At 39.0% G+C, this 27,500-nt stretch overlaps 2 protein-coding genes and 1 long non-coding RNA gene across 16 annotated transcripts in view; all 3 read left to right on the top strand.

The window, feature by feature from the left end:
- LOC138039147 (nucleotide-binding oligomerization domain-containing protein 1-like) overlaps positions 1-7,338 on the top strand; it is a 47,973-nt gene extending 40,635 nt beyond the window's left edge. Inside the window, exon 2 of the mRNA XM_068885333.1 lies at positions 509-7,338. Coding sequence (XP_068741434.1) covers positions 3,115-6,288 — 3,174 coding nt within the window. The 5' untranslated portion in view covers positions 509-3,114 and the 3' untranslated portion in view covers positions 6,289-7,338. The remainder of the gene's footprint in view (positions 1-508) is intronic.
- The window catches only part of LOC138039999 (uncharacterized), a 97,869-nt gene extending 84,578 nt beyond the window's left edge, over positions 1-13,291 (top strand). The window contains exon 4 of the long non-coding RNA XR_011130674.1: positions 13,155-13,291. This is a non-coding gene — a long non-coding RNA (uncharacterized lncRNA). The remainder of the gene's footprint in view (positions 1-13,154) is intronic.
- A 38-nt stretch (positions 13,292-13,329) lies between these two features.
- LOC138039685 (coiled-coil domain-containing protein 93-like) overlaps positions 13,330-27,500 on the top strand; it is a 23,577-nt gene continuing 9,406 nt past the window's right edge. The window contains exons 1-12 of one of the 14 annotated variants that reach the window (XM_068885546.1): positions 13,330-13,503; positions 13,726-13,807; positions 14,293-14,345; positions 14,451-14,579; positions 15,300-15,426; positions 15,507-15,603; positions 15,794-15,866; positions 20,588-20,773; positions 22,805-22,906; positions 23,197-23,263; positions 24,799-24,897; positions 26,881-26,915. In XM_068885546.1, the coding sequence (XP_068741647.1) occupies positions 22,844-22,906; positions 23,197-23,263; positions 24,799-24,897; positions 26,881-26,915 (264 nt within the window). In that variant the 5' untranslated portion in view covers positions 13,330-13,503; positions 13,726-13,807; positions 14,293-14,345; ... (4 more) ...; positions 20,588-20,773; positions 22,805-22,843. The other 13 variants (XM_068885567.1, XM_068885552.1, XM_068885542.1 and 10 more) reach the window with 13 other exon arrangements.

The raw sequence follows: 27,500 nt of genomic DNA, 5'->3' as shown, positions 1-27,500 counted from the left end.
GTTGAACTTGAAAATGGCGGCGCATTGGCTACCTAATACTGAAGAAATTTTCTTGGCTTTTGGGATAACATTTCGATATTTGGATATTTTGACCGCAACGGAACGCCATAGCCTAGGTACCCAAGGTATCTTTTAAATTTGGCTTGCCTTTTATTGTTTACTTCCGGCTTTTGCGGTCCTTTTGGTGCAAACGTAAGCCAAAAAAATTGACATGGCATCAGATTAGAGTGAAAGAAGAGGAATTATGAAGCGGAAAAACATGTTCAGTCCTTCCTTAGTGTGTGGAATAAACGTTTGCTTAGTGCAACTTAACTGCATGACATGCAGGAAAATGTCCGTCAGAGCAATTTGCAGTTAGTTTTTTTGCAGACTATCGAAAGAAGAATTGAGGGAGTTTTATTCAAGAGCGTGTTTTGTTATTTTTGAACTGAATTTATTACCAACGGTTGAAAAAGTAAAAGACCTTAAAACCGGACGGGACATTACAAAATAATGAACGTGAGAACAGGTGAGCCAATGGGCCACTGCTGGCACGACGTCTGGGTGACCCCTCAAATGGTCTAAATATCACCCCACTTGAAAAAAATTAACTGGAACGCTGCAGTTCATTACCACCCAACTCAGTGCCTTCTATTTTTGTGTGGCACATACCACAGGCAGCCCAGTTTACGAATGTGTAGCTCAGGGGACAAAGGAATTGACAAAGCCTAGTCTTGATTCATTCTTTTGTCGGTCTTTTCGAAGGCAAACCTTGCAGCTAATTAATTTAGATTACGACATTCAATCACAAAAAAGATACACAATCAGAATGCAGAACCTCAACTACTACGGTATAAACGGTTCAGTGACGGATGTCGTGAATGAGTTCTCGATTGTTCTGAACCGGTAAAAACAATACATTATCGGTTGACCTGACTGGCAAGAATAATGAAATATTTTTTGTTTTGCGAGCAGTAAAGAGTTTTCGTTGCGCTTGTTTGGTGGACTGGTGTGTATCAAAGAAAAGAATGGCAGAAATACGAGTAGATACTAAGGGCGCTTTCCATTTGACAGAACTGATCGGCCAGAGCGGGCATTTGGGAGGAACAACTCTACAACGCCTTCAAATTAACAAACCTCGAGGATGATATATACTTTTCCATAAGAATGTAAGGGATTATCGTGCAAGTTTTCCTTCAAATTGTTGCATTTTCTTTGCAAAATGACGGGTCTGGCCGACCAGTTCTGACAAAAGGAAAGCGCCCTAAGATATAAAGAATCTGTGATCCGGGGGGGGGGGGGTAATCCCTTATAAGGGCTTAATGGGGACGTGTGGCCAGCCAGGGTATGTTTTTCGGGATTTTTGTCTTGAAAAGGGTATCGAATTTATCATTTTTTGTCTTAATCAGGGTATCGATTTATCAATTTTTGTCTTAAACTGGGTTAAATGTCTTAAACAGGGTATCAAAAATCGGAATTCTGTCTTCAACAGGGTAGGAAAATCAGCGATATTTGTCTTAAACAGGGTCAGGGTATGAGGGGCCGCGCTAATCTCGTACCCAGATCTCACTCTGTCACTGGAAATGTGAGATCTGGGTACGAGATTAGGGCCGCGCCGCACCTCCCCACCCAGGGATATATCGAGTACCCTCCGCCCCCCGGGCTGTGATCAGTAAGCATTATTTTTGTTCGCCTCTTGTGTTAGAGAATGTCAAAATTCACATGAGTAAATGGAATTATGGACTGGCGAAATTTTAACTAATTGTAAATAGTTTTATAGAATTTGATCCTTTTATTGTAACAACTCGCCCCTTGTGGGAATCAGCTTTTCGATATAAATAATAGTTGACGTAGACAAGCGTGTCTAAATATGAAATTAAGTGAAGATACTCGGATTTCCTATGGGTGGTGCTTAATTACTAACTTACAGGGATATTTTTGCGAAACTTGGCGTCCAAAAAGAAAATTGGGAGTAACCACTCATTTTTCAGAGGTAAGGAAAAGAACGCCATACATTGCTTTGCCTTATATCTTTGATTAATTATCTCTGAAAAATGCGTGGTTACCCTCAATTATGCCTTTGAATTAGTGGGCGCCGTCCTTAAATATGAAGCAACGATTTTTTTTCTCCTCTCAAGCTTTAAATTAAGAAAAAAACACCATATGAGAACCAAATATTTCTTCCAAAAATCGTAATGAAGCTATCTCAGATCGATATATTTAAATATGATTTTTAATTTGCTGATCGCGTGATAATAGCGTTCTGCCTGAGGCCAGAGAATACTGTGACAATAAACCTCTCAACTTTATGATAATCCATCAAAATAAATACGGTAACTGACAAGAACAGTAAAATATACATATCCTGTAAGAGGCTTGCATGCACTTCGTGGGTGTGAAGTATCATGATCCGTGGAATAATACACGTAATTTGCCTGAAATATCAATTCAATCGAACAAAAGCAATAACCAACTTCATGAAAACAAGATGAAATTCCGGCAGTGATTTGGAGCTTGCTCTATTTAACAGTCTAGTGTACAACTGTCAATGGCATTCAGTCGATGATTGAGAATTCCGTTTATGGAACAAAAAAACTTTTTCATTAACTTAACTTGGCGATGTTTAATTGATGCCTTGGTGACTAGTTTAAATTTGCTTTCAGCAGGCGAAGGTTACTATTACAGGTCAATGATTGTATTTGGTATTTATTCGTCCTGAGGGTAAAAGACAGTAAGGAGATCATTAGAACTGAAGATCACGACAAACAAAGATATCGCAAGTGATCCACAAGCGTCTAAGGCATATCCCTTTTACTCAAATAGTCGATAAATACGCCCTTTTAACCAGAACGAAAAATTGATGTTTTTTGTATCGAGCGTTTGCTAAGAATTTGATCTTTTGGTGATTTGTTGATACAACTTATATCAATACAAATATTAGTCGGACCGAAGGGGGCAGGGGTGCATTTTGTTAAAACATACAGTACTTTAAAAAAAACTATTTTATTAGTTATTTTAACTTTCAAAATGTTGCACTACTTTTTTTGTCACACTGATTGGATCTTTCATGACTGGCGCCTTCGCGTCTAGTTTTGTTTTTAGTTCGCAGGGTGAGGTTAGTGCGGGTCATTGGACATGTTTAATGAAGTGATTGAGTGCCAAGCCATGCCCTCATTTAGAATGATCATTGCTGTCAATCTCGGCCTTATAACGACGCCACTACTTTCACCACATCCAGATCAGAAGCAAACCAACACTGAAATGGATTTTTTAAGGGAAGCATTGACTCCCAAAACTTTTAATAAGATAAGTTATGTGCTAGTTTTAGTTTGGATTTTTCTTGGTTTGGCAGCGACTGGGATATTTTCAGAGATGGACATCAATGAACCCAGGTTCGACTTCGATTGCGATGTGAAAAGCGGCAGCGACAAGGGTTTCATCCGAAGAAAGTGCTTCGACCAGTACCAAGAGAAAATCAACAAACTCGGCATTCCTCCCTACGCCTTCATCATTGTTAATTTCTCCTCGATTTCCATTGTGTCGCTCGTATACTCGCAGTACGTCAAGTCAACAGTTCATAGACTCGAGGGCGGTCACGAAGATGCCGAAGGAGAGCGGAGGAATCCAAGACGAAGGCGTCGGCTTTTCGTCACGTATTTATCTCAACTTGCCGCAAAATTTGCTCTGGGAATCATTTTCATTGTCTTCCTGGAGACCGACTTATTTTATCCCGGGCACTTTCCCGCAGATTTTACCTGTCGTGTTGAAAAAGGTAATGATTCGGGGGATCTATTTACGAACCAGACACAATCAACACTTCACAAATGTTTCAGTCAGAGAGCAAGGAATAAGAATATCTGGATCCATGCTGTGACAGTGGTTAACGGCATTTTTGCATTTTTTGCTTTCGTGGAGATTCTCTGGATCTTTATATCACGAGCTAAGAAAGGAAGAACCTTTATGGACAATCGACAGTTTTATGCTGATCATTTGAGATCGAACTCGGATCAACAACAGGAAACACCTCCAGCAGAAATACCGGAAGTCGTCAATATCCAGAATGTTCCTCCTTCACCAATTGATACGGGCGAAACGGAACAAGAAATGCTTTTGGAACACTCAGGACTCTCACGAGAGGAAGTTAAACTGACAGAAGCCATTAAAAAAATGAAGGATGATTGCTTAAATATCACAGAGGAACTGACTGATCTTAACCAACCCTTTGGACGTAACCCAGGCGAAGGCCTGACACCCAATCATCTTAACATTGATCAAATCTATGTCAATGTGGCAATGCATGAAGGCAGAGCTGACCATATCTTTGTGAAAGACAGAAAGGAACAACTTAAAGAATACCCGCCCGATTCCAAGAACTGTTTCTATGCCAAGCCAGAGGATGTTATTGACAAAAAACACAAGAACGTCCTTGTTGTTGGACGTCCTGGCATAGGAAAGACATTGCTCAGCACAATAATTGCTCGAATGTGGGCATCTGGTGGAGCGTTCAATGGAAATCAGGATGACAAAACAAACGTTGTTGTTGTGTTCCTCATGAAATTCAGGCTCTTTACAAGCAATCTATTGCTTAGTCTCCGTGAACTGTTGGCTAAAGCAGAAACCGTGGTGCAGTTGGATGAAGCTGTGTGGGATTTCGTCATTAACAACGCAAGCCGAGTTCTTTTTATTTTTGACGGAGTCGATGAATTTTCTGCGAAAGATGATATCGCTGGAAAAGACCACACATGTTACAAGAATGGCTTGGAGGAGAAGATGCCCGTTTCCGCTTTATTTAACAAACTAGCCAGAGGACAACTTCTTCGTGGTCTAAACATAATTACAACAACAAGACCAACGGCAGTGCCCTGTATTGCAGATGTGAAGTTTGATAGAACAGTCGAAATCCTCGGATTTACGTCCGAAAAGGTTGAAGAATATGTCGAAAAGTTTACACAAGGAGTTCGCGACGCAAAGGACAAAATTTGGGGACACATTAAGTCGAACATGAACCTGTTTTCATTGTGCTACATCCCAGTGAACTGTTTTCTTATTTGTTCTTGTCTCCTGGAAATTATCAGTCTCACTGACACAGCACAACACCTCCCGACAAGAATGACTGATATTTACGCGATGGTTGTAAAGATTTTCTTTTTTAAACACAATCGGCAAAGCAACGCTCAAGGTAATCTCAAAGATTATATGTACTTGCCGTTTAACAAGCTCCCAAATGATCACAAAGAAATTTTCAAGAGACTGGGAGAAATTGCTTTTGAGGGAATAAAACAAGGAAGATTGCTCTTTGAGTCAAGCGAAGTCAGTGGTTTGGAAGATTGTGGACTTCTTCACAGATTGCCAGACGTCAAATCCCGTTTTAATGAGCCGCCGAAAGCCCAATACTGCTTCACACACTTAACGCTGCAGGAATTCTTCGCTGCAAAAAATGTTGTGGAGTCCTTGAGTAAAGGGGAACTCGAAAACTTTGTGTCAGAACACATTAACGATGGTGCATGGCAAATGGTGCTGCAGTTTGTGGCTGGATTACTCGGATCTGATCCAGAAACAAAGAGCTCAAACAGCGACATTTTTATCAAACTGCTTCCTATGTCTACCGAGAAGAAATCCGAACGGGAGCTGATAGATAATTTCTCGTTACCAGGGACAAAAACACTGACCTGTTGGCCAGCTTTAGAAGAGAAACAGCTAGCACTGAACTTATGTAAGTGTTTGTACGAGATTGATGATGAAAAACAGCAGGCAGTGTTACAAAACAAAATTAAGGAAATTGGCTTTAACGCCGTAAATTTTAGTCGCTGTTCACTCGGGCCTGTTGACTTTGCTGCTGTCTCGCATTTCTTAGAAAATGCTTCGGGAGTTTTGAGTATGAATTTGTGGGGGAATGATCTTGGTTCATTGGGTGCAAAAGAAGTGCAAAAGTTTCTTGTCAATCCTGGATGCCAACTAAACAGCTTAAACCTCAGGAGAAACAAGTTAACTGATAAAGCAGTCGAGCATTTATCAGCAGCACTAAAGCACAGTAATTGCAAACTAAACAGCTTAAACCTCAGGGGTAACACGTTAACTGATAAAGCAGTCGAGCATTTATCAGCAGCACTAAAGCACAGTAATTGCAAACTAAACAGCTTAGACCTCGGGCGTAACAAGTTAACTGATAAAGCAGCCGAGCATTTATCAGCAGCACTAAAGCACAGTAATTGGAAACTAAACTACTTAAACCTCGGGCATAACAATATAACTAATGAAGCCGCCTTTCGTAAATCAGTGAAGCGTATTAATTGCGAAGTTTTATTTTGAATAAACTTAAACCCTAAAAACACGGAGTCGTTTCATTTCGATGTTTTTTAGCTTACGAAATTGAAAGTTTAAAGTTAGGACGATAACTAAATCAGTACGAGAAAAACTGAAGGTTAATATATTTCAACCCTTTGAATATAAAGGAACCATGGATTCGTGAAAGCTTTTTTAAATAACAAAATTATTATAGGTTCAAACATAACAGATGAATGAACAATACAAGAGCAACAAAGTCAAACAAATTTGACAATAAATTTTGTTTATTACACAGTGACATACAAGCGATTTCATTTAAAATCCAGCTTACCAAAAATACCTTCGCAAAGACAAAATGTCCAACTATTTCGTAAACCAAACAACTTTTTTGAAGTGTCCATGGTTTCTGTGTAAAACATTTCAAAGCTCAGCTCCTTGCACTTCTTCTCAATGAACCTTTGATTATTCAATGCTTAAGTTACTTGAATTTGTACTGATAATTTCTTTAGTTTCATTCTTCAGTTGTAGTTTTTGTATAAAGTCCATTGTAAACTGATAGGACAGGATCGTGTTTCAAAGGCGCCATCGAGTATATTTTTCTTGTAAATATTGGTTTTGGTGGAAAACAAAAAAATGCTGAGTTGATATTCAACTAGTTTGCTGATGTCATCTACGGATCCAAATGAACCAATCAAAAACAAGTTTTGTGTTTCAATTAACCAATCACAAAAAGACTGAGAAAAGTGTCTTGTTTTCTAAGAGGTCCAACTCATTACTCAATTGAACCAATCAGGAAAGTTGAGGTGAAATTTGGATCCTAACTTTCACAGTTTTCACTTGATGAAAATTTTTAATGTAAGTAGTTCCTAGAACAAATTGCCCTTCGAGGAAGACAAGAAAATAGTGAAAAGTTTGTAAATAATATTTCACCTTTTACTTTTTAATTGCTTTGTAAAACTCAATTATCAATATGTAACCGAAGATTTGGCATAATGCATGCTTGAAATTGTTTACAAGTAATGGTTTGTAACATTTGAAAAAGTAGTTGTGGTTTAATTAAAATTTTGAGATGAAGTTTTGTGTTTTGTGACTCACTTTGTCCTGTCACGCTACGCTCCCCATTCTTGATGATGACTGCCCTGTGTTTTTGAGTTCTACTCCCGGCCCCTGAAAATTATTCATTTTAAAATTCTAAAACTCAGAAAGAAAATCCACCTTTAGTAATTTATTGCTTTTGCCATTTTAGCCCTCCCAATTTCAAGCAAAAAGTAAAAATAAGAAAACATCTGTCATTTTACCGATGATCCACGTTTATTATTTTTTTTGATATCTCGTCGAGAATACTGAAAGTACCATTTGCGAGCTTCAAGATTTTCGAATTTTCTGGCGGAGAATTCCCCCAGAACCGCATACAAGTTTGCCTCTCTGGCGCTTGCTTGTTAGCCCCCTCAATACAAAATACGCTCCTCCGTCCCTGAATAACGTGAAGGAGTGTGAAAGCTCAGTTTTTCACCACCTCCCTCAAGAATACTCCTTTGCATGCAAGCGAGGCTGTGATGTAGCACCATTACCCCACCCACGATAAGAGGAGTTGTGACTTTACAGCGGAAAACGAAGGAATTTTGTGGGTCTTTTTTAATCTTCGGTTTTTGTTTTCGGCGCGATTCTGCAATCTACTCCACTCCGGATTTTTATGACTTTATGTTTTTCACGCGAAAATCATTCGCGAATACAAATCCCTTCTCCCTCCCTTCCCCACCGGTACACGAGTTACAAGAAGGCACAGACCCACCATTGCAGTTGAGTGTGAGAAGAATCAACAAGTATCGGGGCTTAAATGGAATGGGAACTTTCCACAAAAGAGCAAAAATTTTCCTTTCTCGTGTTTCTTTTCGATAGTTTGGAGTCCTCGGCAAGATTTCCGCACAGGTCCCTACTTCATTATGCATACACTCCTTTGTTTCAAGAAAACAATAGCGATAACAATAGACGTCCTTTGGGACTGTGGCGCTTTGTTCTTTCTTTTTAGAGGTTTTTTTTCTAAGTCTATATGGACTTAAAAAAAGTCGGTCGAAATTCTGTCTGAAATACGGAAAATCGAACAGTTTTTCCTGCAATTTCGGCACTTTTCCTGCAATTTTACCCATTTTTCAGTTTTAGAATAACCGCAAGAAGTGGAGTTTCAAGCAATCGTTGTAATAGGGTTCAGATTCGCAAACATAACAAACAAACCAAATAAAAGTACTGTCATAAGAAATTTAATGGCTACCTGCTCTTTTTATCGTGAAATTGTTCTTCCTGTCTGCTTAAAAATTCGCCGAGACACTGCAAAGTGTATATTTTCTTCCTTTCCTGTATTTAGGATCACGAACGGTGCATTTAGAGGGATTTTGCGATTTATCGCTCTTTGTAGAGATCGGCAATATGCTCAATGATACTTCCAAGTAAATAGCTTTGGTAGAGATCCATGGATGTTCCCGTACGAGGCATACTTCGTTTCATTCCCCATCATGTCTTTTCAATGCCCTGCTGTGGGCTCGTTTGTCTGGGTCGATGAAGTTTAGGCGATGGTTAACTGCGGTGAGATGATGTTAGCCCTTGTCTTGTAGGTAGTTGTAAACTTTCGGGCCACAGGTAGCTAGGGCTAATATTTTTTCAAGGAAAGTTTCCGTAAGAAAATTAATATGTGTTCTGGCGGATTGAAGGCTATCCATTGCAGTTTTTTCTAGAGCATCGCGAAACAGATCCACCTCCCGATGCGGCACTTTGTCTTTGCCAACTGACTACGTTTTCACACAGGTTTTGGACACGGAAGACGAAAGTAAATTGTTTTCTTTGCACCACTGCATGCACAACTCTGGAAAGGCTATTAAGCAGTGACAATTTCCAACTGATCAAATCTCCCATTGCTGCGACCCTTTTACTTCGGTAGCCATCTTGATTATTACGAAGACACAAATAAGGGAAATATGAAACGATTTTAATTGCAATGAACTCGTGCATGAAAGTTTCCCATGAAAGATGCACCAATCAGACTTTAAGCGTGGTATACTCTTCCACGCAGTGAACTTATAAGTGTGCCGCACGCACGGAGCATGAAGGAAAAGCAGGTCACAGTTCACAGCAATACTGGAAAACCTAAAACTATCACAAGGACTAATCTTAAGCCTAAACAGTGCCTTTAGTCGTAATTAGGGTTACGGTTAGCATTATTGAAGGGATGGGTTGTTTCAAGAGTAGTAAAACAGGGATCTCTTAACGGTAACCTCATCATCGATGAAAATCTTTCATGGAGTTACCACATTGCTCATGTTGCATCAAAAATAAGTAAATCAATTGGTATCATCTCTAGGATAAGGCATTTTGTACCACTGAGTACTTTACACCATATCTACAGGTCACTCATTCAACCATACTTAATGTATGGTATAGTAGCGTGGTGTAATACTGCAAAAGTTCATAGAACTAAACTTTTGACCCTTCAAAAACGAGCTCTTCGCCTAATGTATTTTGCTGATTACAAATCTCATGCAATACCTTTCTTCATTTCTTCTCGTCTTCTTCCTTTAGATATGCTCTATTTCAAATCTGTGGCTGTGATTATGCATGATGTATCAAACAAATTGACACCTCCTAATATATTTAACCTATTCACCCATCAAGCTGATATTCATCCTTACGAGACGAGATCATCGCAAAGAGGAGATTATTTTCTTAAACGTTCGAGAATAGATATTCAAAAAAGATCTTTCTCAAGAATTGGCGTTAAAATTTGGAATAGCATATCTCGTGAAGTCCGCCAGATGTCAAAATCTAACTTCAAAAATAATGTTGATGATATCCTCTTACAAAGACTGCTAAAATATGATGATTACATTGATGTTTCGATAATATTGGCAAATTTTGACTCCTTAGTTTAGTATGTCAGGTAGTTAAAAATTTATTTATTCAATTTAAGCTACTTTTTTCATGTTTATTTATGTTATACTGTACAAGTTTTAAGCTGTTCTCCACTGCACTAACTGTATTCTAAAACTAATTTATTTTATTTTATTTATTTATTTATTTTCATGTGAATGTGTAGTTAATAATATGTATTTGTAACCATTTTATCTGGAATATTTATTGTAAGCAATGCTCGCCTCGACTAGCTATTGCTAACTGCGAGCATTGCATAGTTTTGTGATATTTTATGCAAGATACATAATAAAACCTGAAACCTGAAAACCAGTGTAAGTTCCATTGTAGGTGCTCGGCGCGGCACGTGTATATAATTACGTATCATTGTTATGTAAATAGTCAGCCAGAATTCAAAATAAATATCATTTTCAAGGTGTGAATTAGCAACTTGACACGTTAGCTCAGTGGTAAAGAACAGGGACAAGTAATCCAGAGGTTTACAGTGGGTCGGAGTTCAAGGCAAGCTGTGAGTGACATATCATGAGAATAAATGGCAGAAAAAGCCGAGCGGGATCTGGAAATAAGAACAAGACGAAGGGATAGAAAGAAGAAAGCTGGAACGAAAAGGAGTAACGGTGTGGGCGATGAAGGGTAAGAAGGGAGAGAGGGAGGGAGAGACAAAATGAGATCCGTTTTTATTCATCCCGTAAGTACAAATTACCCATGTATATAATCTGTTCTCTTGGTTATAACTATTTTTCAAGAAAACAATAGCGCGAATGAAAAATTAATTTATTCTGCATTCATAATGAAGTAGTGACATGTAAGGAAATCATTCCGGAGTCCTCTTCATAATATTTTCGTCGTTGTTTATTTGTCTTGTTTTCGGCAAATCGAACATTCCTGTGCTCTTCACAGGAAATTATTGACTCCGAAAGCCGTGTTGATATTATTAGAGCTCCAAGAAGACAACAAGATCCCCAAGAAATCATGCAAATTTGGCAAAGTAGTTCTTGGAATAACATTATCCACAGCACTTGGAATTGTTCTTGTCAATGTACCGTTTGTCACGCAAGCGCTAGCTCTGAGAAAAATTTGCCTTCCTTATGTGCCAGCGACGGAGAGACAAGTTGCTAATATTATAAAAACGGCAAAAACCTCTAAAAGGCAAGGATCGACGATGGTGGATTTGGGCAGTGGCAATGGGAGAGTGGCAAGTTTTAGTTTAAAACTCGTTTATCATTCCATACGTTGAAGCGGTAATTCTTGGGTTGCACCGTCACGCAATTAAAAAATATTTCGAAAACTATTCAGTGAATAAACTCAAGGAATTACATTGTTATAGGAGATGAATATTTAAGGCACTTCTCCAAGTTTTAGGTCCGCACGTTTTCCCGATCTTCAAATATTTGTCGAAATATTTTGCACAAATTTACAGAGCCCAGTATCAGGGCCCACCACCCAGAGCCCACCATGTTGGTGTTCCTCCAAGGGACACCAACATGGCGGCCGGAAAATAGTGTAAACATCTGGATCTTACTTAGGCCATCTAGGCCACTTATTATCTGAGCTGACCAAGCAAACATTTAGATAAGCACTTTTCCTAATACTTTAACCTAAAAGGCTAAAAATCCTGACTGGATAAGTATATATTTTTCGACAGACACATTCATAGCTGTATGTCACGCACCTCCATAACTCTGAAATTTAAAATGTTACAGTTTCTAGACGACGCATGTTCTTGAGCTGAAAAGTTGTTACAGATATAAATTTACCCCCTCTCATGCCTGATGAAGATAATAACTTTGCTGGCTCTTTAGTTTCGGATTTTACAAAATGATGACGTCACATGCAACCCAAGAATAGGCTCTTTGCGTGACCATGTCACATGAGAACGGTGACCTTGTGTGAACCTGTCCACACTTATCCGGATATTTTTGAATCCTCAACTTTTATTCTCGGGATTAAAAACTATTTCCATCCACACGTAGCGTATTCAAATCAAATTTGCCTGTCTACGGCTATCCGAAACATATCCGGATTCAATCTAGTACTCAGGACTCCTCAAGGAGACAGAGGTAACAGAGCATGTGCCATGAAGCCCTCGGCAGCAATCTTAAGAAAGGAACTGGATCTGGATTTAGTGTCCACACAGTTCTGGATTCCTAGTGGATTTAAAAATATCCATTTTGGAGAGTGTATTAAAAGAATTCCAGATTTGCCAGCGAATTCGCCAGATATGTGCGAACAGAAGGCGTATCTGCAAAGAAAAAAATTGCAGATTCAAAAATATCTGGATATGTGTGGACGGGGCCTGAATCCTAAAAAAATGGTTGTGGTACAAAATAGATGCCAGAAATGGAAGGAGCGTGATGAAATTAGTGAGAATGTCTATTTGAGGCCACTGACATTTAGGTGAGAGATTTTACAGCAATTTTAATGCTTAAAAACTTTAACTGAGATTTATATGGAAAACAGCTGCTGGATGGCAAACTTTGCCTCCAGTACTCAATTCTTTAAATTACAATTTTTAAAGGTTCATACTGTTCTAAAATCACGTTTTGTACCACAACCATTTTTTATAATAATTATTGACAAGGTCACATGGCACGGTCATGGGAAGGGCCTACTCACCAATGAATAAAAGGGTAATGATGATGATGAAACGGGCCTTCTTACTTGAATTTTCTCAATGATTTGGTCACGAAATGACAGCAAAACCATCAATCATAATGATCATTTTATCATTAATAATTATTACGTACATACTTGGATGTAGTTTTGTAGTTTTTTCTGCACATAGGAACATGGCATTGTTCTATTGCCAAAATTGTGGTTTTGTCTGTTTGCAATTCCTGTTACATTAAGTGTTTTACTGTCGTAAGTGTTTTTGTTTTGAAGCTGGTACAACGTTAAAGCCTCTTGGTCAGGGTAAGACTATTAGCTCTTGGACTGCCTGTCAATGAAGTTTGATTTTGACTCTCTGACAGGTATTTGCCGCTGCTAGGCATGGTTACCAAGCTCATGGATATGAATTAAATCATTGGCTGGTTTGGTATTCAAAACTGCAGGCAAGACTACATGAAGGACTCCATAAGAAGGACACATTTTCCAGAGCTGACTTGTGGAAGTTGAGAAATTCACTTAACTCCTGGCATTAAAGTGGTCTTAGTCTAGAATCTGGCTGGCTACAGTGGAAGTTCCTATATTTACCCGTCACTCAGCAAATTGTAGCTGTTAAAATAATGAAGCATTTACACAACACATTTTAATGCCACATTTCATGTGCCAAATCTGCTGAGTGGGAGTTCCTATTTCCTGACTGCACAAAAACTCAGGGTAAGGAATATCTTAGACATAATCTGTTGCCTTTGCTTTCACAAATGCAAATGGTCTGACTTTGTAAGATTCTTTGTTAGGCCAGTAAACTGAGGTCCTGCATCATAACCTTAAAGTCTGTAAATAACCCTGTGAGAAAACAATAATTATAGTAAGAATCCTCTTCATAATACTGGTCGTAGCGGGTCTTTCAGTTTCAGCAATGATTTTTTTGCATTCCAGCTGTACTAAAGTCGGGGCGAAAAGAAAGTTTGCAGGACAACAGATGAGCACAAAGAAAACTTAAGAGGGTGCATAGCCGAATGTAAATGACAATTTTGTTACCATTGTAAAAAAATTAATAATAAATAAAAAGTACAATTATTGTAGTAAAAAGAAAAGAGGATTGGCTGTGTGCATTCTGTGACTTGTTCTGTTATTAAGTTCTTTTAGACGAGACGTATGGTTAATACAGTCAAGCTAATAATGTCATGTGTGACCAGTATCCACAAAACTGGCATAATCTTGGAGCTTCCAAGATATGAATGGAATCTGGGAGATTTTTAAAACTACTCCTGTCATGCTTGACATAGCTTAACTGTGACACCTTTATTTTAGAAGGCTAAAAGTCCAAGCAATTGCACATTTAAATTACAAAGGCAGGATGGTTTTCGTTTGTTTTGGTGAGGCTATGGGTTAAGGGGTAGTGTGATTCTCTTTCAGTTATTCTTGAGCCAACAAGGCAGTGATATTTCTTTGGTACATCCCAAGAGGACATTATTCTCAGTGATCCTGTTCTTTTACTTTCAGGTTAAACTCTGCAACTTGGACATTGTTGCATGATATTTGGAGTTGCTGAGATGGTAAGATTTTAAAGAAGCTTTTAAGATGTAACAGTTACTTTAGACATCATGTTTACGAGAGGTGTTTGTCCTTACCTCAATACAACTTTGACACATTTGTTTTAGCATTTTTACAGATCAGCTGGTTACTAGAAGATTGGTTTCTCAGCTAAAAAAGATCTTTCCAGCCAATCTCAAGCCTTACATAATGTTATACCCTTGGGAGTGAGATAGGTCTGTCATGAGATATGAAAGGTACTAAAAAGCTCATGCATCTAAAAAATGTCCTGGTGTCCTTTAAATAATGGTGACATAGTTCTAGCATAAGAGTTGTACATGTATGCTCCAGGTTGTTCCCGGCTGTTGATATGGGTAATTTTGTCAAGACTTGTCTGGCTAGCAGCAAAGGTGTGAGTGCATGCTTTATGAGAATAACAACTAGATAGGGGTTCTGATGCTACAGATTGGGACATACTTGACCAATCTCCCAGAGAGGCTCTTCTGAAAGAGGTTCCAGATTTTGCCACTGTAAATGCCCAGGTTTTGCAGATCTGCCACTCATTTTGTATTTGCTAATATTAAAGAATGCAGCAGTTGAATTAACATGTGATAACAATGTCAACAGGAACGGAAAACTAAAACAGAAGTACTGCGTAGAAAAGTGTGTCCTGTCATGCATTGTAACTTCAGTCATAATGATAACTATTTACTCCTTAACAATTGCACAACAAAATATTCATGAAGCAGGGGTTTCCTTGGAAGCTGGTCATCGGCGGTATATCGCCATCTGTCTGTCAGATTTTCACTCAAACTCTTTTATTAAAAAGACAAGAGTGACAATTTCTTACATTGATTAGTCCCGAGGCATCTGCTTGAAAAGTTATTGAAACCCCTGCATTAAGGGTTTAAAAGCCAGTGGTAGAAGCTGAGTGCATGGAATCTCATTTTCAGGGCTTTATGATTTACTTTTTACAGTGTATGAAGGTGTTGGATGTCAAAATTGGGTGTGCATCTGGGTCAATCCTGGGCATAAGTGAGTAACAAAGAACCAGATCCTACACACATTAGACAAACTACTCAAGGATAAAAAAAAGTCCAACTGGTGAGTGTAACTTACACAATTTTGGCTTGTAATATTAAATATTAATTGAATGAAAATTTTCTGAATGCTTAATTTTACAGCCTCTTTAAGGTATATCTAAGGGAAAAAGTTCAAGTTGCCACAAGCGTGTATTTTGATGAGAAGGATTTTGCAAGAACTGAAATCTTACATGTAGAGGTATAGTCTAAAGAGTATTACCGTTTTTTCAGTTGTCCAGGCAATGGGATTTGCAAGTCATTGTGACAAGTTCTCTTTTTCAAAGTTGTCATCTCCAATCAGTTTAGTCTAGTTCATGGAATGTTTGTTTTAAAAAACCAGACATTGGTCACTTTTTAAAACTATTTCAACTTCTCTTCTCTTCGTATAGGAATTATAAAAAAGTTCGAACATGTCTATTTCAGCAAGCTTAAGTCAAACGGAAGAGTCTTTGCTGTTTGTTGGTGAGTTTTAAAGTGCCTCTTATGTAAAAAATACCTTTTGCTTATTTTAAAGGGGCAGTGTCATGGAGTGTAGTAAAAACCTGAAAAGCAAAGGAGAACTTTTTACTGATGGCAAACAAAAATGAATGGCCAAAGTTACTTCAAAATGGCTATTTTAGCTGAAAGAAACCATTCTTAAGTGTTTTTGGTTATGCGTAGCCAAGATTAATTTGAATGCCAATTTGAAAGCAATGTGTAACGTTCTTAGCTCCAAACCGTGAAGGAAAACTGATGAACCACTTCAATCAAGCTCTTACGAGGTTTATTTTAACAACCCGCTCTCAAGTGCGTGGTTTTGCTAGTCACGTGACCTAAGTACAATAGCACAGGGAGACCACTACACCTTTCCTTTCGTAAAAAAAAAGAAAAGAACCGAAACTAAAATCTACACAAGTTGTAAATTGAACTATGGCCCTAGCTAAGTTGGCACTAAACAACAAACAAACAACAAGTTGGCAAACTAACTAACAAGTTGGCACTAAATGAAAATTTAGCCAGTAATAACAACAACTATACGATTGACTAGAACATGGCTCTCAAATAAAGTTCCTTTCTTTCAAAGTCCAGTTGGTTTCAACAACAGTTCTCTCCACTGATACACCTTAACTTTCAAGTGCAGTCCTTTAAATAGCTTGGTGGCTTTGAAACACGTCCAGCGCATGTGATCCTGTGCTGGCCTGGCTGGGGCTTGTCAGACACTACAACTTCCGGTTTGCTTGACTGATCAGGTTGTCTAGTTTCAGTGCTAGCTAGGCTCTTGTAGATGAAACTCTGTTGCGCAGGAGTCCGTACAGTTCGCTGAAGTAACTCTTTGCGGCTGAGGTGATGGGCTGATTTCTGGTTCATTGCGTTCGAAGGGATAGAGTGGCTCCTTGCTGCTGCGAAGGTGTCTGTGATTCCTGCGGAACATTCTACCATCTTCGGTTGTCACATTGTAGGATCTCACATCTGTTTGGTCCTGTACCACTGCCTTGAACCATTTCTGTGACCTATTGCCAGGTTGGGGTGCAACTCGCACTGTCTCTCCTTCCAGGAGGGTTGGAAGCTCTTTTGCATGTTGGTTATAATGATAGGTTTGCTTTGCTTTCCTCTTCAGTATTTGATCTCTTGTTGCCCGTGTATCTGTGGACTGTGGTTTCAGCAGTACTTCCGCTGTTGGCAGCTGAGTTCGGGTGCGCCTACCGAACATTCGTTGCACTGGTGAAGAATTCATTCCTTCAGTGGGAGTGTTTCTCCAGCTTAGCAAGGAGAGGAAGAATTCTGAATTGGACTCTTTGGCTTTCTTGATCAGAGTACTGGCAGTTTTCACAGCGTTTTCCACCCGTCCATTGCTCTGTGGGTATCCGGATGAGCTGGTTATGTGTTCAGTTCCAGACGATTTAACAAAATTGCTGAATTCTGCAGAATTGTACGGTGGTCCATTATCACTGTGCAACTGATTTGGGATCCCATGGGCGGAAAAGTGCTTCTTCAACTTGTTTATGATAACAGTTCCTGTCTTGCTATACAGTTGGTCCACCTCAAAATAACCTGAATAGTAGTCTACCATGCACAGGTAACTCTTGTTATCAACTGTAAAAATATCAGTTCCTATTTTCTCCCACAGTCTAGAAGGAACTTCATGGCAAATTAGTGGTTCTTTGGGTTGATTGCTGGGATAATCCATGCAGGTGTCACACTTCTGGATGAAGTCAGTGATTTCTGCATTCATGCCGGGCCAGTACAGTGTTTCTCGCGCTCTTCTTAAGCAACCTTGCACGCCGATATGCCACTCGTGCAGCTTCGCCTTGACCCTTGGTCTTAATGTCTGAGGTATGATACATCGCAGTCCCTTGAATATGATGCCATCATGTACCGAAAGCTCGTCACGGAGTTGGAAGTAGGGATGGATGGCTGCTGGGAGTTCCTGCTTTGTATCAGGGAACCCATCCACAATTGCTTTCTTGAGCGATTGAAGGGTTTGATCACAGGCTGTCTCCTTCTGCAATTCTTTGAGTTGGTGTTCTGGCACTGGAAGAAAGTGTGTGGCATGGATGTGTTCCACTTCTACTTCGGTTGCTGACCGCTCGTACTTTGTGAGGTAAGCTCTAGAAAGAGTGTCGGCTAGTAGCATGTCTTTGCCGGGCTTGTAGCAGATCTCGTAGTCATACGGCTGCAGACGGAGTAGCAAGCGCTGTAATCTCTTAGGTGCTGATACTAGAGGTTTCTTCGAGATTGAGACCAACGGTTTGTGGTCAGTCCATAAAATGACTTTGCGGCCGTAGACATAGTTGTGGTTATGTTCCATACCGAAAACGTGTGCCAACAATTCTTTCTCAATCTGCGAGTATCTTCTCTCAGCCGGAGTGAGCGCTCTACTAGCAAATGTAACTGGCTGACCTTGCTGCATGACCACGAATCCAAGTCCGCCCTGGGATGCATCTCATTGGCATTCGGTTGGGTCGCTCTCACTGAAATACTTCAGCACTGGTGCTTTGACAATAGCTTCTTTAATTCTCTCAAAGGCATCTTCCTGTTCATGGCCCCAAATCTACTCGGCATCTTTATGTGTCAAGCGACGTAGTTGCTCACACATTTCCGAAAGGTCTGGCAGGAACTTTGACAGGTACTTTACTAGCCCAATGAATCTCTGCACGGCTGGCACATCATCTGGGCGCTCCATTTTGACAATTGCTTCAATTTTTTGTGGATTAGGTTTCAGTCCGTCCTTTGTCATGGCATGGCCAATGAACGACACTTCGCTGCATTTGAATTGAAACTTGTCCTTATTCAGCTTGATACCCTTTGTCCTGCACCTGTCCAAGAGGTTCTTCAAGTTCAGGTCGTGATGCTGGTCAGCCTCTTCGTCAATGTCACCTTGACCGATGATAAGGAGGTCATCTGCGATTTTGTACACCCCCTTGAGACCCTCAAGGCATTGGTCAAGCATCTGCTGGAAACATTCCGGGGCTGGGCTTATCCCATACGGCATGCGTAGCCATCGGTACCTTCCCCGTGCTGTCTGGAAAGTCGTCAGCTTACTCGAAGCGTCATCCAATTGAATCTGGAGGAACCCATCCTTAAGGTCAGCTTTGGTGAACACTCTCGCCTCAGACAACTCTGGCAGGATGTTATCAATAACTGTCAAGGGATAATGTCTCCGCTTCAGTGCTTGGTTTAAGCGCTGTGGGTCAATGCACACTCTAACCTTCCCGCTAGGCTTCTGCGTTGCAACCATGCTTGATACCCATGGTGTTGGCTTGTCCTCTTTCTCAAGTACTCCCAAGCTTTCAAGGTGGTCAAGTTCCTCTCTTAGTTTGCCTTTTACTGCAACTGGAACACGACGGGGTGGCATTACTACTGGCGGGTAGTTTTCCCTCAATCTTGCCAAGGCCTTTAAACAGGTCAGCATACTCTGCTAGAACTTGCTCTTCAGTCAGACTATTGATGCTGTCTTCGATAATCTCAGGTGTTTGGTGGTCAGGCTGCAGGATGTTCTGGTGCTGGACTACCAGGAGGTTCATTTTCTGTGCTGTCTCAGCTCCCAGTAGAGGTGCGAAGCCATCCTCAACTACGACAAACTCTGCTACATACTCTGTATTGTTGCATGGGTTTCGAATGTGGACTCTTACTGTTCCTAACACTCTCAATTTAGACTTAGAGTAAGTGATAAGTTCTCTTTTTGTAGTCTGAATTTCTGTGTCGTCTGGGAGGCAACTGTGGGGCAGGACATTACAAGATGCTCCAGTGTCTATCTGCATCTCCACTGTCTTCTTTCCAATTTCCATGACTGCACTGATTCGCTTCTTGCTGTGCGGAACACTATAAACTTCTCCGGCAAATGAGAGAGCCTAAAGTTCATCCTCGGATGAAGTTGGTGCATCTTTGTGTACCTCATGCACTCTCAGCTTGCTCTGCTGCAGGTTGCTGTGGGAAGGGGCTTTGTTAGCAGGCTGTATTTTTTGTGTGCAGACATTGCTAAAGTGGTCTTTTCCCCCACATGTATTGCAGGTCTTTCCGAATGCAGGACACTCTTCTTTCTTACGCTCATGTCTCCATCCACAATATTTGCAATCTCTCATGATCATTTGCTCATTTCCTGGCAAGCCAGTGTTTCTTTCGAGGTTTGGCTGTGCTCGAAACTGTGGCTTCGACTGAGGCTTTCCTTTCTTTGATTTATTCAGATAATTTACGGTGTCTGGACCATGGCTTGATATCTCTTTTAGCTGGCTATATTTGCTGCTTCGGCTGCTCGGCAATAATCCATGCATTTCTTCAGTGTTAGCTGCGATTCTTGAAGTAGCTTTTTACGAAGGGCATTATCAGAAATTCCACATACTAGCCTGTCTCTGATCATTTCTTCTTTTAAAGAACCAAACGAACACGTGTCTGCCAATGTGCGGACTGCAGTTGCATAGGCATCGATTGTCTCACCAGGCTCTTGTGATCTGTTATTAAACTTGTAGCGTTCGTAAATAGTGTTAGTTTTACCTACGCAATAATTGTTCCACAGCTCTAAAACTTTGTCAATGCTACCTTTCTCTGCTTCGGAAGCAAAGGGTAACCCACCGTGGATCTCTATAGCCTCAGACCCAATACAAGTGATAAAGGTGGCGACACGGGAATATTGCGGTTTCAGATGTAAGCCTGTTATTGACGTATGCTTTCCACGTTTGCAGCCAGTTTTTCCAATTTCTCGCCAGATTTCCTCGAAGTTCCAACCTTGGCGGCAACGGAACATTAGAGGTGAAGACTTGCTGTGTGGAATTTGAAGTCGGTGCTGTGCTGCTGCTTGTTGTTGGCGGAGTTGTGTTATTTGTGCTGGCGTCCATATTTGGTGTGGCTTTCGTCGTGATTTCTCATCAAAATCAATCCAAATTCAACTAAATGTGAGCAAAATCTTGCTGTACTTCTCACTCAGAAGTTTCCTTCTGACACCATGTAACGTTCTTAGCTCCAAACTGTGAAGGAAAACTGATGAACCACTTCAATCAAGCTCTTACAAGGTTTATTTTAACAACCCACTCTCAAGTGCGTGGTTTTGCTACTCACGTGACCTAAGCACAATAGCACAGGGAGACCACTACACAATGTTGGGCCTATGTTTTCAGATACTCCCTTTGGATCTTAGATAAATTCCGTAATAACTTAGCGTGGCTCATTTTTCTCGTAAAATTTGATACATTTTAATCAGTCACTGCGGTGATACAGAAGCAAGTTAATAATGAAAAATCACTGAAAATTGATTTATTAAATTTATGGTCAAAATACATGTAAAAGGGATAAAGGAGTAATTCCCATGATACAACCCATTTAAAGACCTTTCAAAATGATGAAGAATGGTATTTTCTATTTTGGAATTCCTTCTTTGACGTTCCAGAGATATTCAAGTTTTTGTTAAAAAGTGGTGATGTCACAAACATTGCAAAATGACTGTAACGAATCACAAAATTGAGAATATCTCTGAAAATATTGGAGTAATGATATTCAAACTTGGCACCAGTAATGTATGGCACAAAGTGACACCCCTTAAGATGTTGCCATGGCAACAGTCTTGTTCCCAGTCCCTTTCTGCAATGAACCAAATATCTTAGACTTTGAACAGATAAGTACAGGCAGATGGTCAGACTTTAAACGCATGTGCTGCCCATGTTTTACATCTCTGCTTAACAGCAGTGGACAATTGCCTCATCACGACAATAAAGGACAAAATCAATCCTGAGTTAAATAGGTGCTGCAGCAAAAATGGTTGCCGTGGCAACAGGAAGAGGGTATTGTTTTATGTCTTACTTGATGTAGGTTACTGTTGCCAAGTTTGAACAACACCCAAGGCATCCAATATTTTCGGAGATATTGTTAAATATTGTGATTTATTAGAGTCATTTGCAATTTTTGTGACATCATTTTTAAACAAAAAAAACTTGAATATCTCTGGCACGAAAGTAGAAAACACCATTCTTCATTATATTGAAAGGTCTTTAAAGTAAGAAAAAGATATTTTTCACTTCATAGGCATAGATTACTTTTCTTAATGACATGTCAACACCAACAGTTTAGGTCCACTCCATAGACACTTTAATGTGAAAATAGTTTACTTTTCTTTATGACAATCCAACACCAACAGTTTAGGTCCACTCAAAAACCTTTTAAAGGGTTAACCTATTCTTGGTTTTCACTCACGTGATCAACAGCCATGTTTTTCAACGAAAGCAAAAGAAAACGTTTGCGTAATGACAGAGTTCAATTCCCAGAGGATTGGGTCGGGACGCCAACATGCCGCAGTTTCTTTGTTTGGGGACACCAACATGGTGGCTTTGACGCCATGTGAAACCTGAGAATTCCCTCCTGAGATTGAGAATTATAGGTTTCACTCTGTCTAATGCCAGACAATTTTACTCGCCTTTGGGGGCTGCCTTTTTTTTGGGGGGGTGGGGGGGGGGGGATGGGAATGGGTTAAGGGACATTTCCATTATTTACAACGATGACCGGGTCTGAAAAAAAACTGAATGGGCTTTGAAAAATTTTCTTTCTGTGGAAACCGGCATTGTGTTATTTTCTCAAACAAAGTGACCAGGTTTTAAAAAACGTGTTGACTTAATCTTAAAACTGGGGCGGAAAAGCGATATTTATTTGTTGAGAATAACATGTGGAACCAGTGTAATTAATTGTATATAATAATTGAAATTCATCCAATAAATTACGTCCTGAAAGGGTTGTCACATCAACAGCACACCGTCACAGTCATCATCATTGTTATGATCATCATCTTCAACATTCATTATTAATGATGCTAATCCTTTGGCCCCTAAGAGGTTCCTAGTGATGAGCAAAATCACCTGGCATTAGACAGAGTAAAATCTGTAAATGGCCATTGTAGTAGGGAAAAGGTTAATGCTTCTTTAAACCCCTTTTTTCCCTAGCGGCTGGTCAAGAAAGCAATTATTGAAATAAAAGAAGAAATGGGCAACTACATTCGAGAGTTTTCTGTGTCTCAGTTTAACAAGCGCCACTCAACACCAAAGGTATTTGATGGGCTATTTGCATTGTCTACTTTTTACTGTATGCTGTTTTCTTGTATCAATGTTTACAAGGTGAATACATTAGAACTTTTCTTATTGTCATACACATCATTGCGATAAATATTATTACAATGTATTATATCTTATTATTTTTCAACCTTTTTCCTCCATTTGAGCATAAACATTAAGCATACAGTTAATTGAAGGTGGAGTTTTGCTTGACAGCTAATTGCTGTCAACATGACACATGAAAATTATTCCAGTTTTATTGTCTTCATAAATATTCTCTTTAGGATAATGATAATGATAGGATAACAAGGACGCCAAAGTGTGTAAGTGCATGGAATGGAACTTCTAAAGGTAGGCACATGTCTATGAAGACTTTATTATTGTTATTATTATTATTATTATTATTATTATTATTATTATTATTCTATCTCCTATATCTTTATGCCGATTTACAACACAATAGCCGAGCCCATTCCTTGGGCCTAGGGCTAAAATGAGGTAGAAGTCTATTATTATTATTATTATTATTATTATTATTATTATTATTACATTTTAATTGTAGGAGTTTTGAAATCACTGTTTTGTTAGTTTCCTATTCATACGATTATTAATATTATGAAAAGCCACTCTCTTTCAATTCATCACAGACTCGTTTTGGCCTATATACCTTATCTAGTACATCACAATGAAGACTAAGGCATTTGGTTGTTGGGTAGTTTAAAGCAAGCTGAAGAATGTCCTCAGGCTGTGGCCACGAGGTTTGTACATTTGGGTGAAGTTTCAGTCCATCTTAATCTGACTGAGAACATTTATCTCCAGCTGCTTTGGTTTTCATCCACCATCAAAACATTAATTTTTAACATTAATTTTAACATTAATTTTAATCACTCACTGAAAAACTATGTCCCCATTAATCACTCACTGAAAAACTATGTCCCCATTAACCCATTGGCATCCAAACCGGCCGAAACCGGCCAGACTTAGTATTTTACTCTGTCTAACGCCAGACGATTTTACTCGTCAATGGGGAACCCCTGGGCGTCAATGGGTTAAGTAACTCAGGGCCACAGGTAAATACATATGGCTGTGGTTCTATGGTTTGAGATCAGGCAAACAACCATTTAATGGCTTCAAACTTAAGCATAAGTACTATTTATTAAAACTGTCCTGACACGTTGGCTAACAAATTGACTGGAGTATTGCAGGTGAAAATCATTGAAAAACTTCATTTGAAACTTAATTATGTCAACGTGTTGTGAAATGAAATTAATGAGTAAACAAGACTGGACCACTAGATTAACCAGCAAATTCACTGACCATGTTCATGTACATATACATCTGCTAAGAAATACCTTGACACATGGGGTGAAAACAAAAACATTTGAGATAATGCACTGTTTATAATGTTGCTTTAGTTCTTAAACATAGATAACTGCTCTTGAGGGTCAAGAGTCAGATGTTGTGCTTTGGCATGTAGGGCACCCGACTTGTTTTCCGTGTTTTGGCCAACAAGTTGGTAGTGTGTTGGTTATTGTTGGTGACATCTGGGCAAACACATCAACCAATGAATAGACCATTTTACAGTTGTGGCTAAGTTACCAGGCCTAGCAATGGAAACGAGGCTGCCGGTGACCCTGTTTTGATACAAACCTTCATGCTTTTGTAATGTTAATATGGACTAATTAGCGTTAAAACAGCACAATTTACATGATAAAAGCAGTGAGGTCTGTATCAATGCAAGGTCACCGGCAGCCTCGCAGCCATTCATAGGCTTGGTCGCTGAGCAAACAACTGTAAAATGGCCTATTGGATGATGCGTTTATAGCATGAGATTTTTTACCATTACCTATCATTCGCACATGTTCATAACTCATCTTTTGTCCCAGGAAACCAGTACAAACCACGTCGAAGGTATCGCAAACTAGAATCCATCTCTAAACTGATAAAGAAACAAGAGTTCCAACAATGCTACTGGAGTCTGGTTGGTAAGCACACAAGCAAACACAAAAGCTCTTTAATCAACATGGGATTGAGACGTATCCTAAATGTTTGGTTTAGAGGAACAGTGTCACACTATTTTAGTCAAACCTCAAATCACTAAAAGACGTCCTTGCATCAGTGAAAACCACAAAATAATGGTGAAGTTTTGTTGCCAATGACCATTGAAGTGCACTGAAGCTGATTCTTTGTTGTTTATGGCCAAGGATGGAGAAGCTGGAAATGGATTGAAACTTGAAAAACTGGCCATGACGTGCAGTTCTTTCAAGTTTTGTCTTTAGAAAAACACCTAAAATTAAATATGAATAGCTCTTTGTGCCATAAATGTATTTGATATCTTGTCAGTGGGTTGTCAGGATAGTTTTATGTGTGAGCTTAAGTTCTAATTTAATTAGATTTTTGCCTATTTTTTACCTAAAAACAGCAAATTAAGCATGATAAGTGTCCCTTTAATGGCTATAAGCTTTTCAAAGGTGCTGTGTCATGGCACTGCAGTTTATTTTGTGTAGTTTAACCATTTTGTGTAGTTTTAACAATTACTCACCCCTACTTGCTGTGCAACTTAATGTTAAGCCAGAAAGTACTTTTCTTTGAAACAACTCAAATCAAAGCTTTGTGGTAAAAAAATGTCTGTCGAGCATACAGAATTTAAGTTAGAAACAACAGAGATAAACTTTGAAAAACTTTTAGGCTCAACAGTTTTAAAAAATCCCACTCAAAATCCATTTTAATCTTCTCCAATTTTGTCCATCCCTGCCTCCTTTTGTATTTGCTGTTTTATTCCAACCTTGCTTCAATGTTTTAGCAGTTATTTTTATGTTTGGTTTGATTTGGTTGCCAACTCCCAGTCAAGGGATTGGTTATGAAACCTTAAAACCTTCAAACGCGCGAACATTGTCGCAATCGATGTTGAACTGACTGTGACAATGCACAATCTTTTGTTTTCGCTTTGCACTGGTTCGCAAATTAGTTGCGCCTAATTTAATCAAAAAATTTGATTGGTTATCTTCTCAAAAAAAGGTGTGTTTAGTGCACAGTCAAGGCTCAAAATACAAACAAAAACATGAAAATTAATAACAAGACTTGTCAAGTTTTATAACCATCTCCATGCAATGACTATACTTTCATAACACAGCTCCGTAAAATCAAACTTTTCATCAACAATTTCTACATTGAGTTTAAGTTAACAGATCACGCATTCACATTGCAAAAGTGATCTCCCCTGACGACACGCAGTCCAACAATTAAATGTTATGTTGGTCAAAAAATGTTGCTGTTCTCATTCAAAATGTTGAACTGTGTATCATATACATATAATGTTGAATGCTAAAGCAAGCCATTCAACAGACTGAAAATTGTTGAAAAAAGTTGATGAAAATAGAGACAAGCCATGTTCTGTTTTAGTTTAACTGGTTTCCATTACTTAAACGTAATTCATCAAGTTAGTGTTTTCCAGTCTCTAGAAGCAGACAACACACGTTTCAACATTTGTTGCACAATGTGTCGTACAATAGACGGTTTACAACCAATCTCTAGAGACACAGATAACAAGAAATATTATTTATTTAATGTACAATAATTATTTCTGGTGGACAAACAAGAGGAGCCAATGAGAGATCTTTTGGTTTTGCCAACCAATGTGGCAGCAATGATGTTACATGAAAACCACCCATACAATATGACAATAATTATTCATTTTACCATGATGTGCGGAGTGGTCATCCATTTTCCTCTGGAACATGGGTCATGATAGAGATGCTCTTTCCACCTGGATTGAATTTCACTGATCTTTAACCCTTTGTAATGGTCTAAAGCCAAGAAACAATCTTATTGTCTTAAGTTTTTTGTTTAAAATCATCTGTGGCTACACAATCACATTCCATAACCTCCAAAGTAGGAGCCCATTCTTTCTCTTTTCCATTGGTTTTTTTATTTACTGGTGCTAAATTTGTATTGTTAAAATTCCATAGGCAGTACGGGATTTAGCAAGGAGCTGAGAGGCAAAGTAAGTCAATAAGAGACAATCATGATTTTCTTAGCGAAAGATCTTCTCAGTTGAAAAAATGAGCAGGTTTAAGGAGGCTCGAAATAGCTCTTCTTTTTTCAAACAAGCAAACATATTCTGTCCTTAGATACAGTTAGGGTAGTCATATCAAGACGAAATTTGGCGAGGGTATTAAGTGTCCATCATAGATTTCTCACATCACATTTTCCTCCAAAATAACGTTACCATGGCAACGATATAAGGCATTTCTTTGACCCTTAAAATCAAGATATATTGTCTTTTTTAAAAAAAACTAAACGGTGAAATCTTCCCATTCAGCTAGACCAGATAATGTTAGAAATAATCTCTCAAATATTTAAAATTCAACAAAATCTGTACTTCACGTGCACGTGAAAGTAAATCTTAGTAAGTACTTTTGGTATCCAAAAAGAAAATTGGGGGTAACCATGCATTTTGAGAGATAATTAAGCTTCAGTTTGAGAAAGAACGCCATACATTGCTTTGTATTTTGAAGCTTTTTACAAATATTATTCATGAATTCTATTTGAAAATTGCGTGGTTACCCCCAATTTTGTTTTTGGATTT

Source organism: Montipora capricornis, chromosome 1 (assembly GCF_036669925.1).
Source record: "Montipora capricornis isolate CH-2021 chromosome 1, ASM3666992v2, whole genome shotgun sequence".
NCBI lineage: Eukaryota > Metazoa > Cnidaria > Anthozoa > Scleractinia > Acroporidae > Montipora > Montipora capricornis.
The sequence above is the reverse complement of the archived record's forward strand: the minus strand, read 5'-3'. Positions and strand labels throughout refer to the sequence as shown.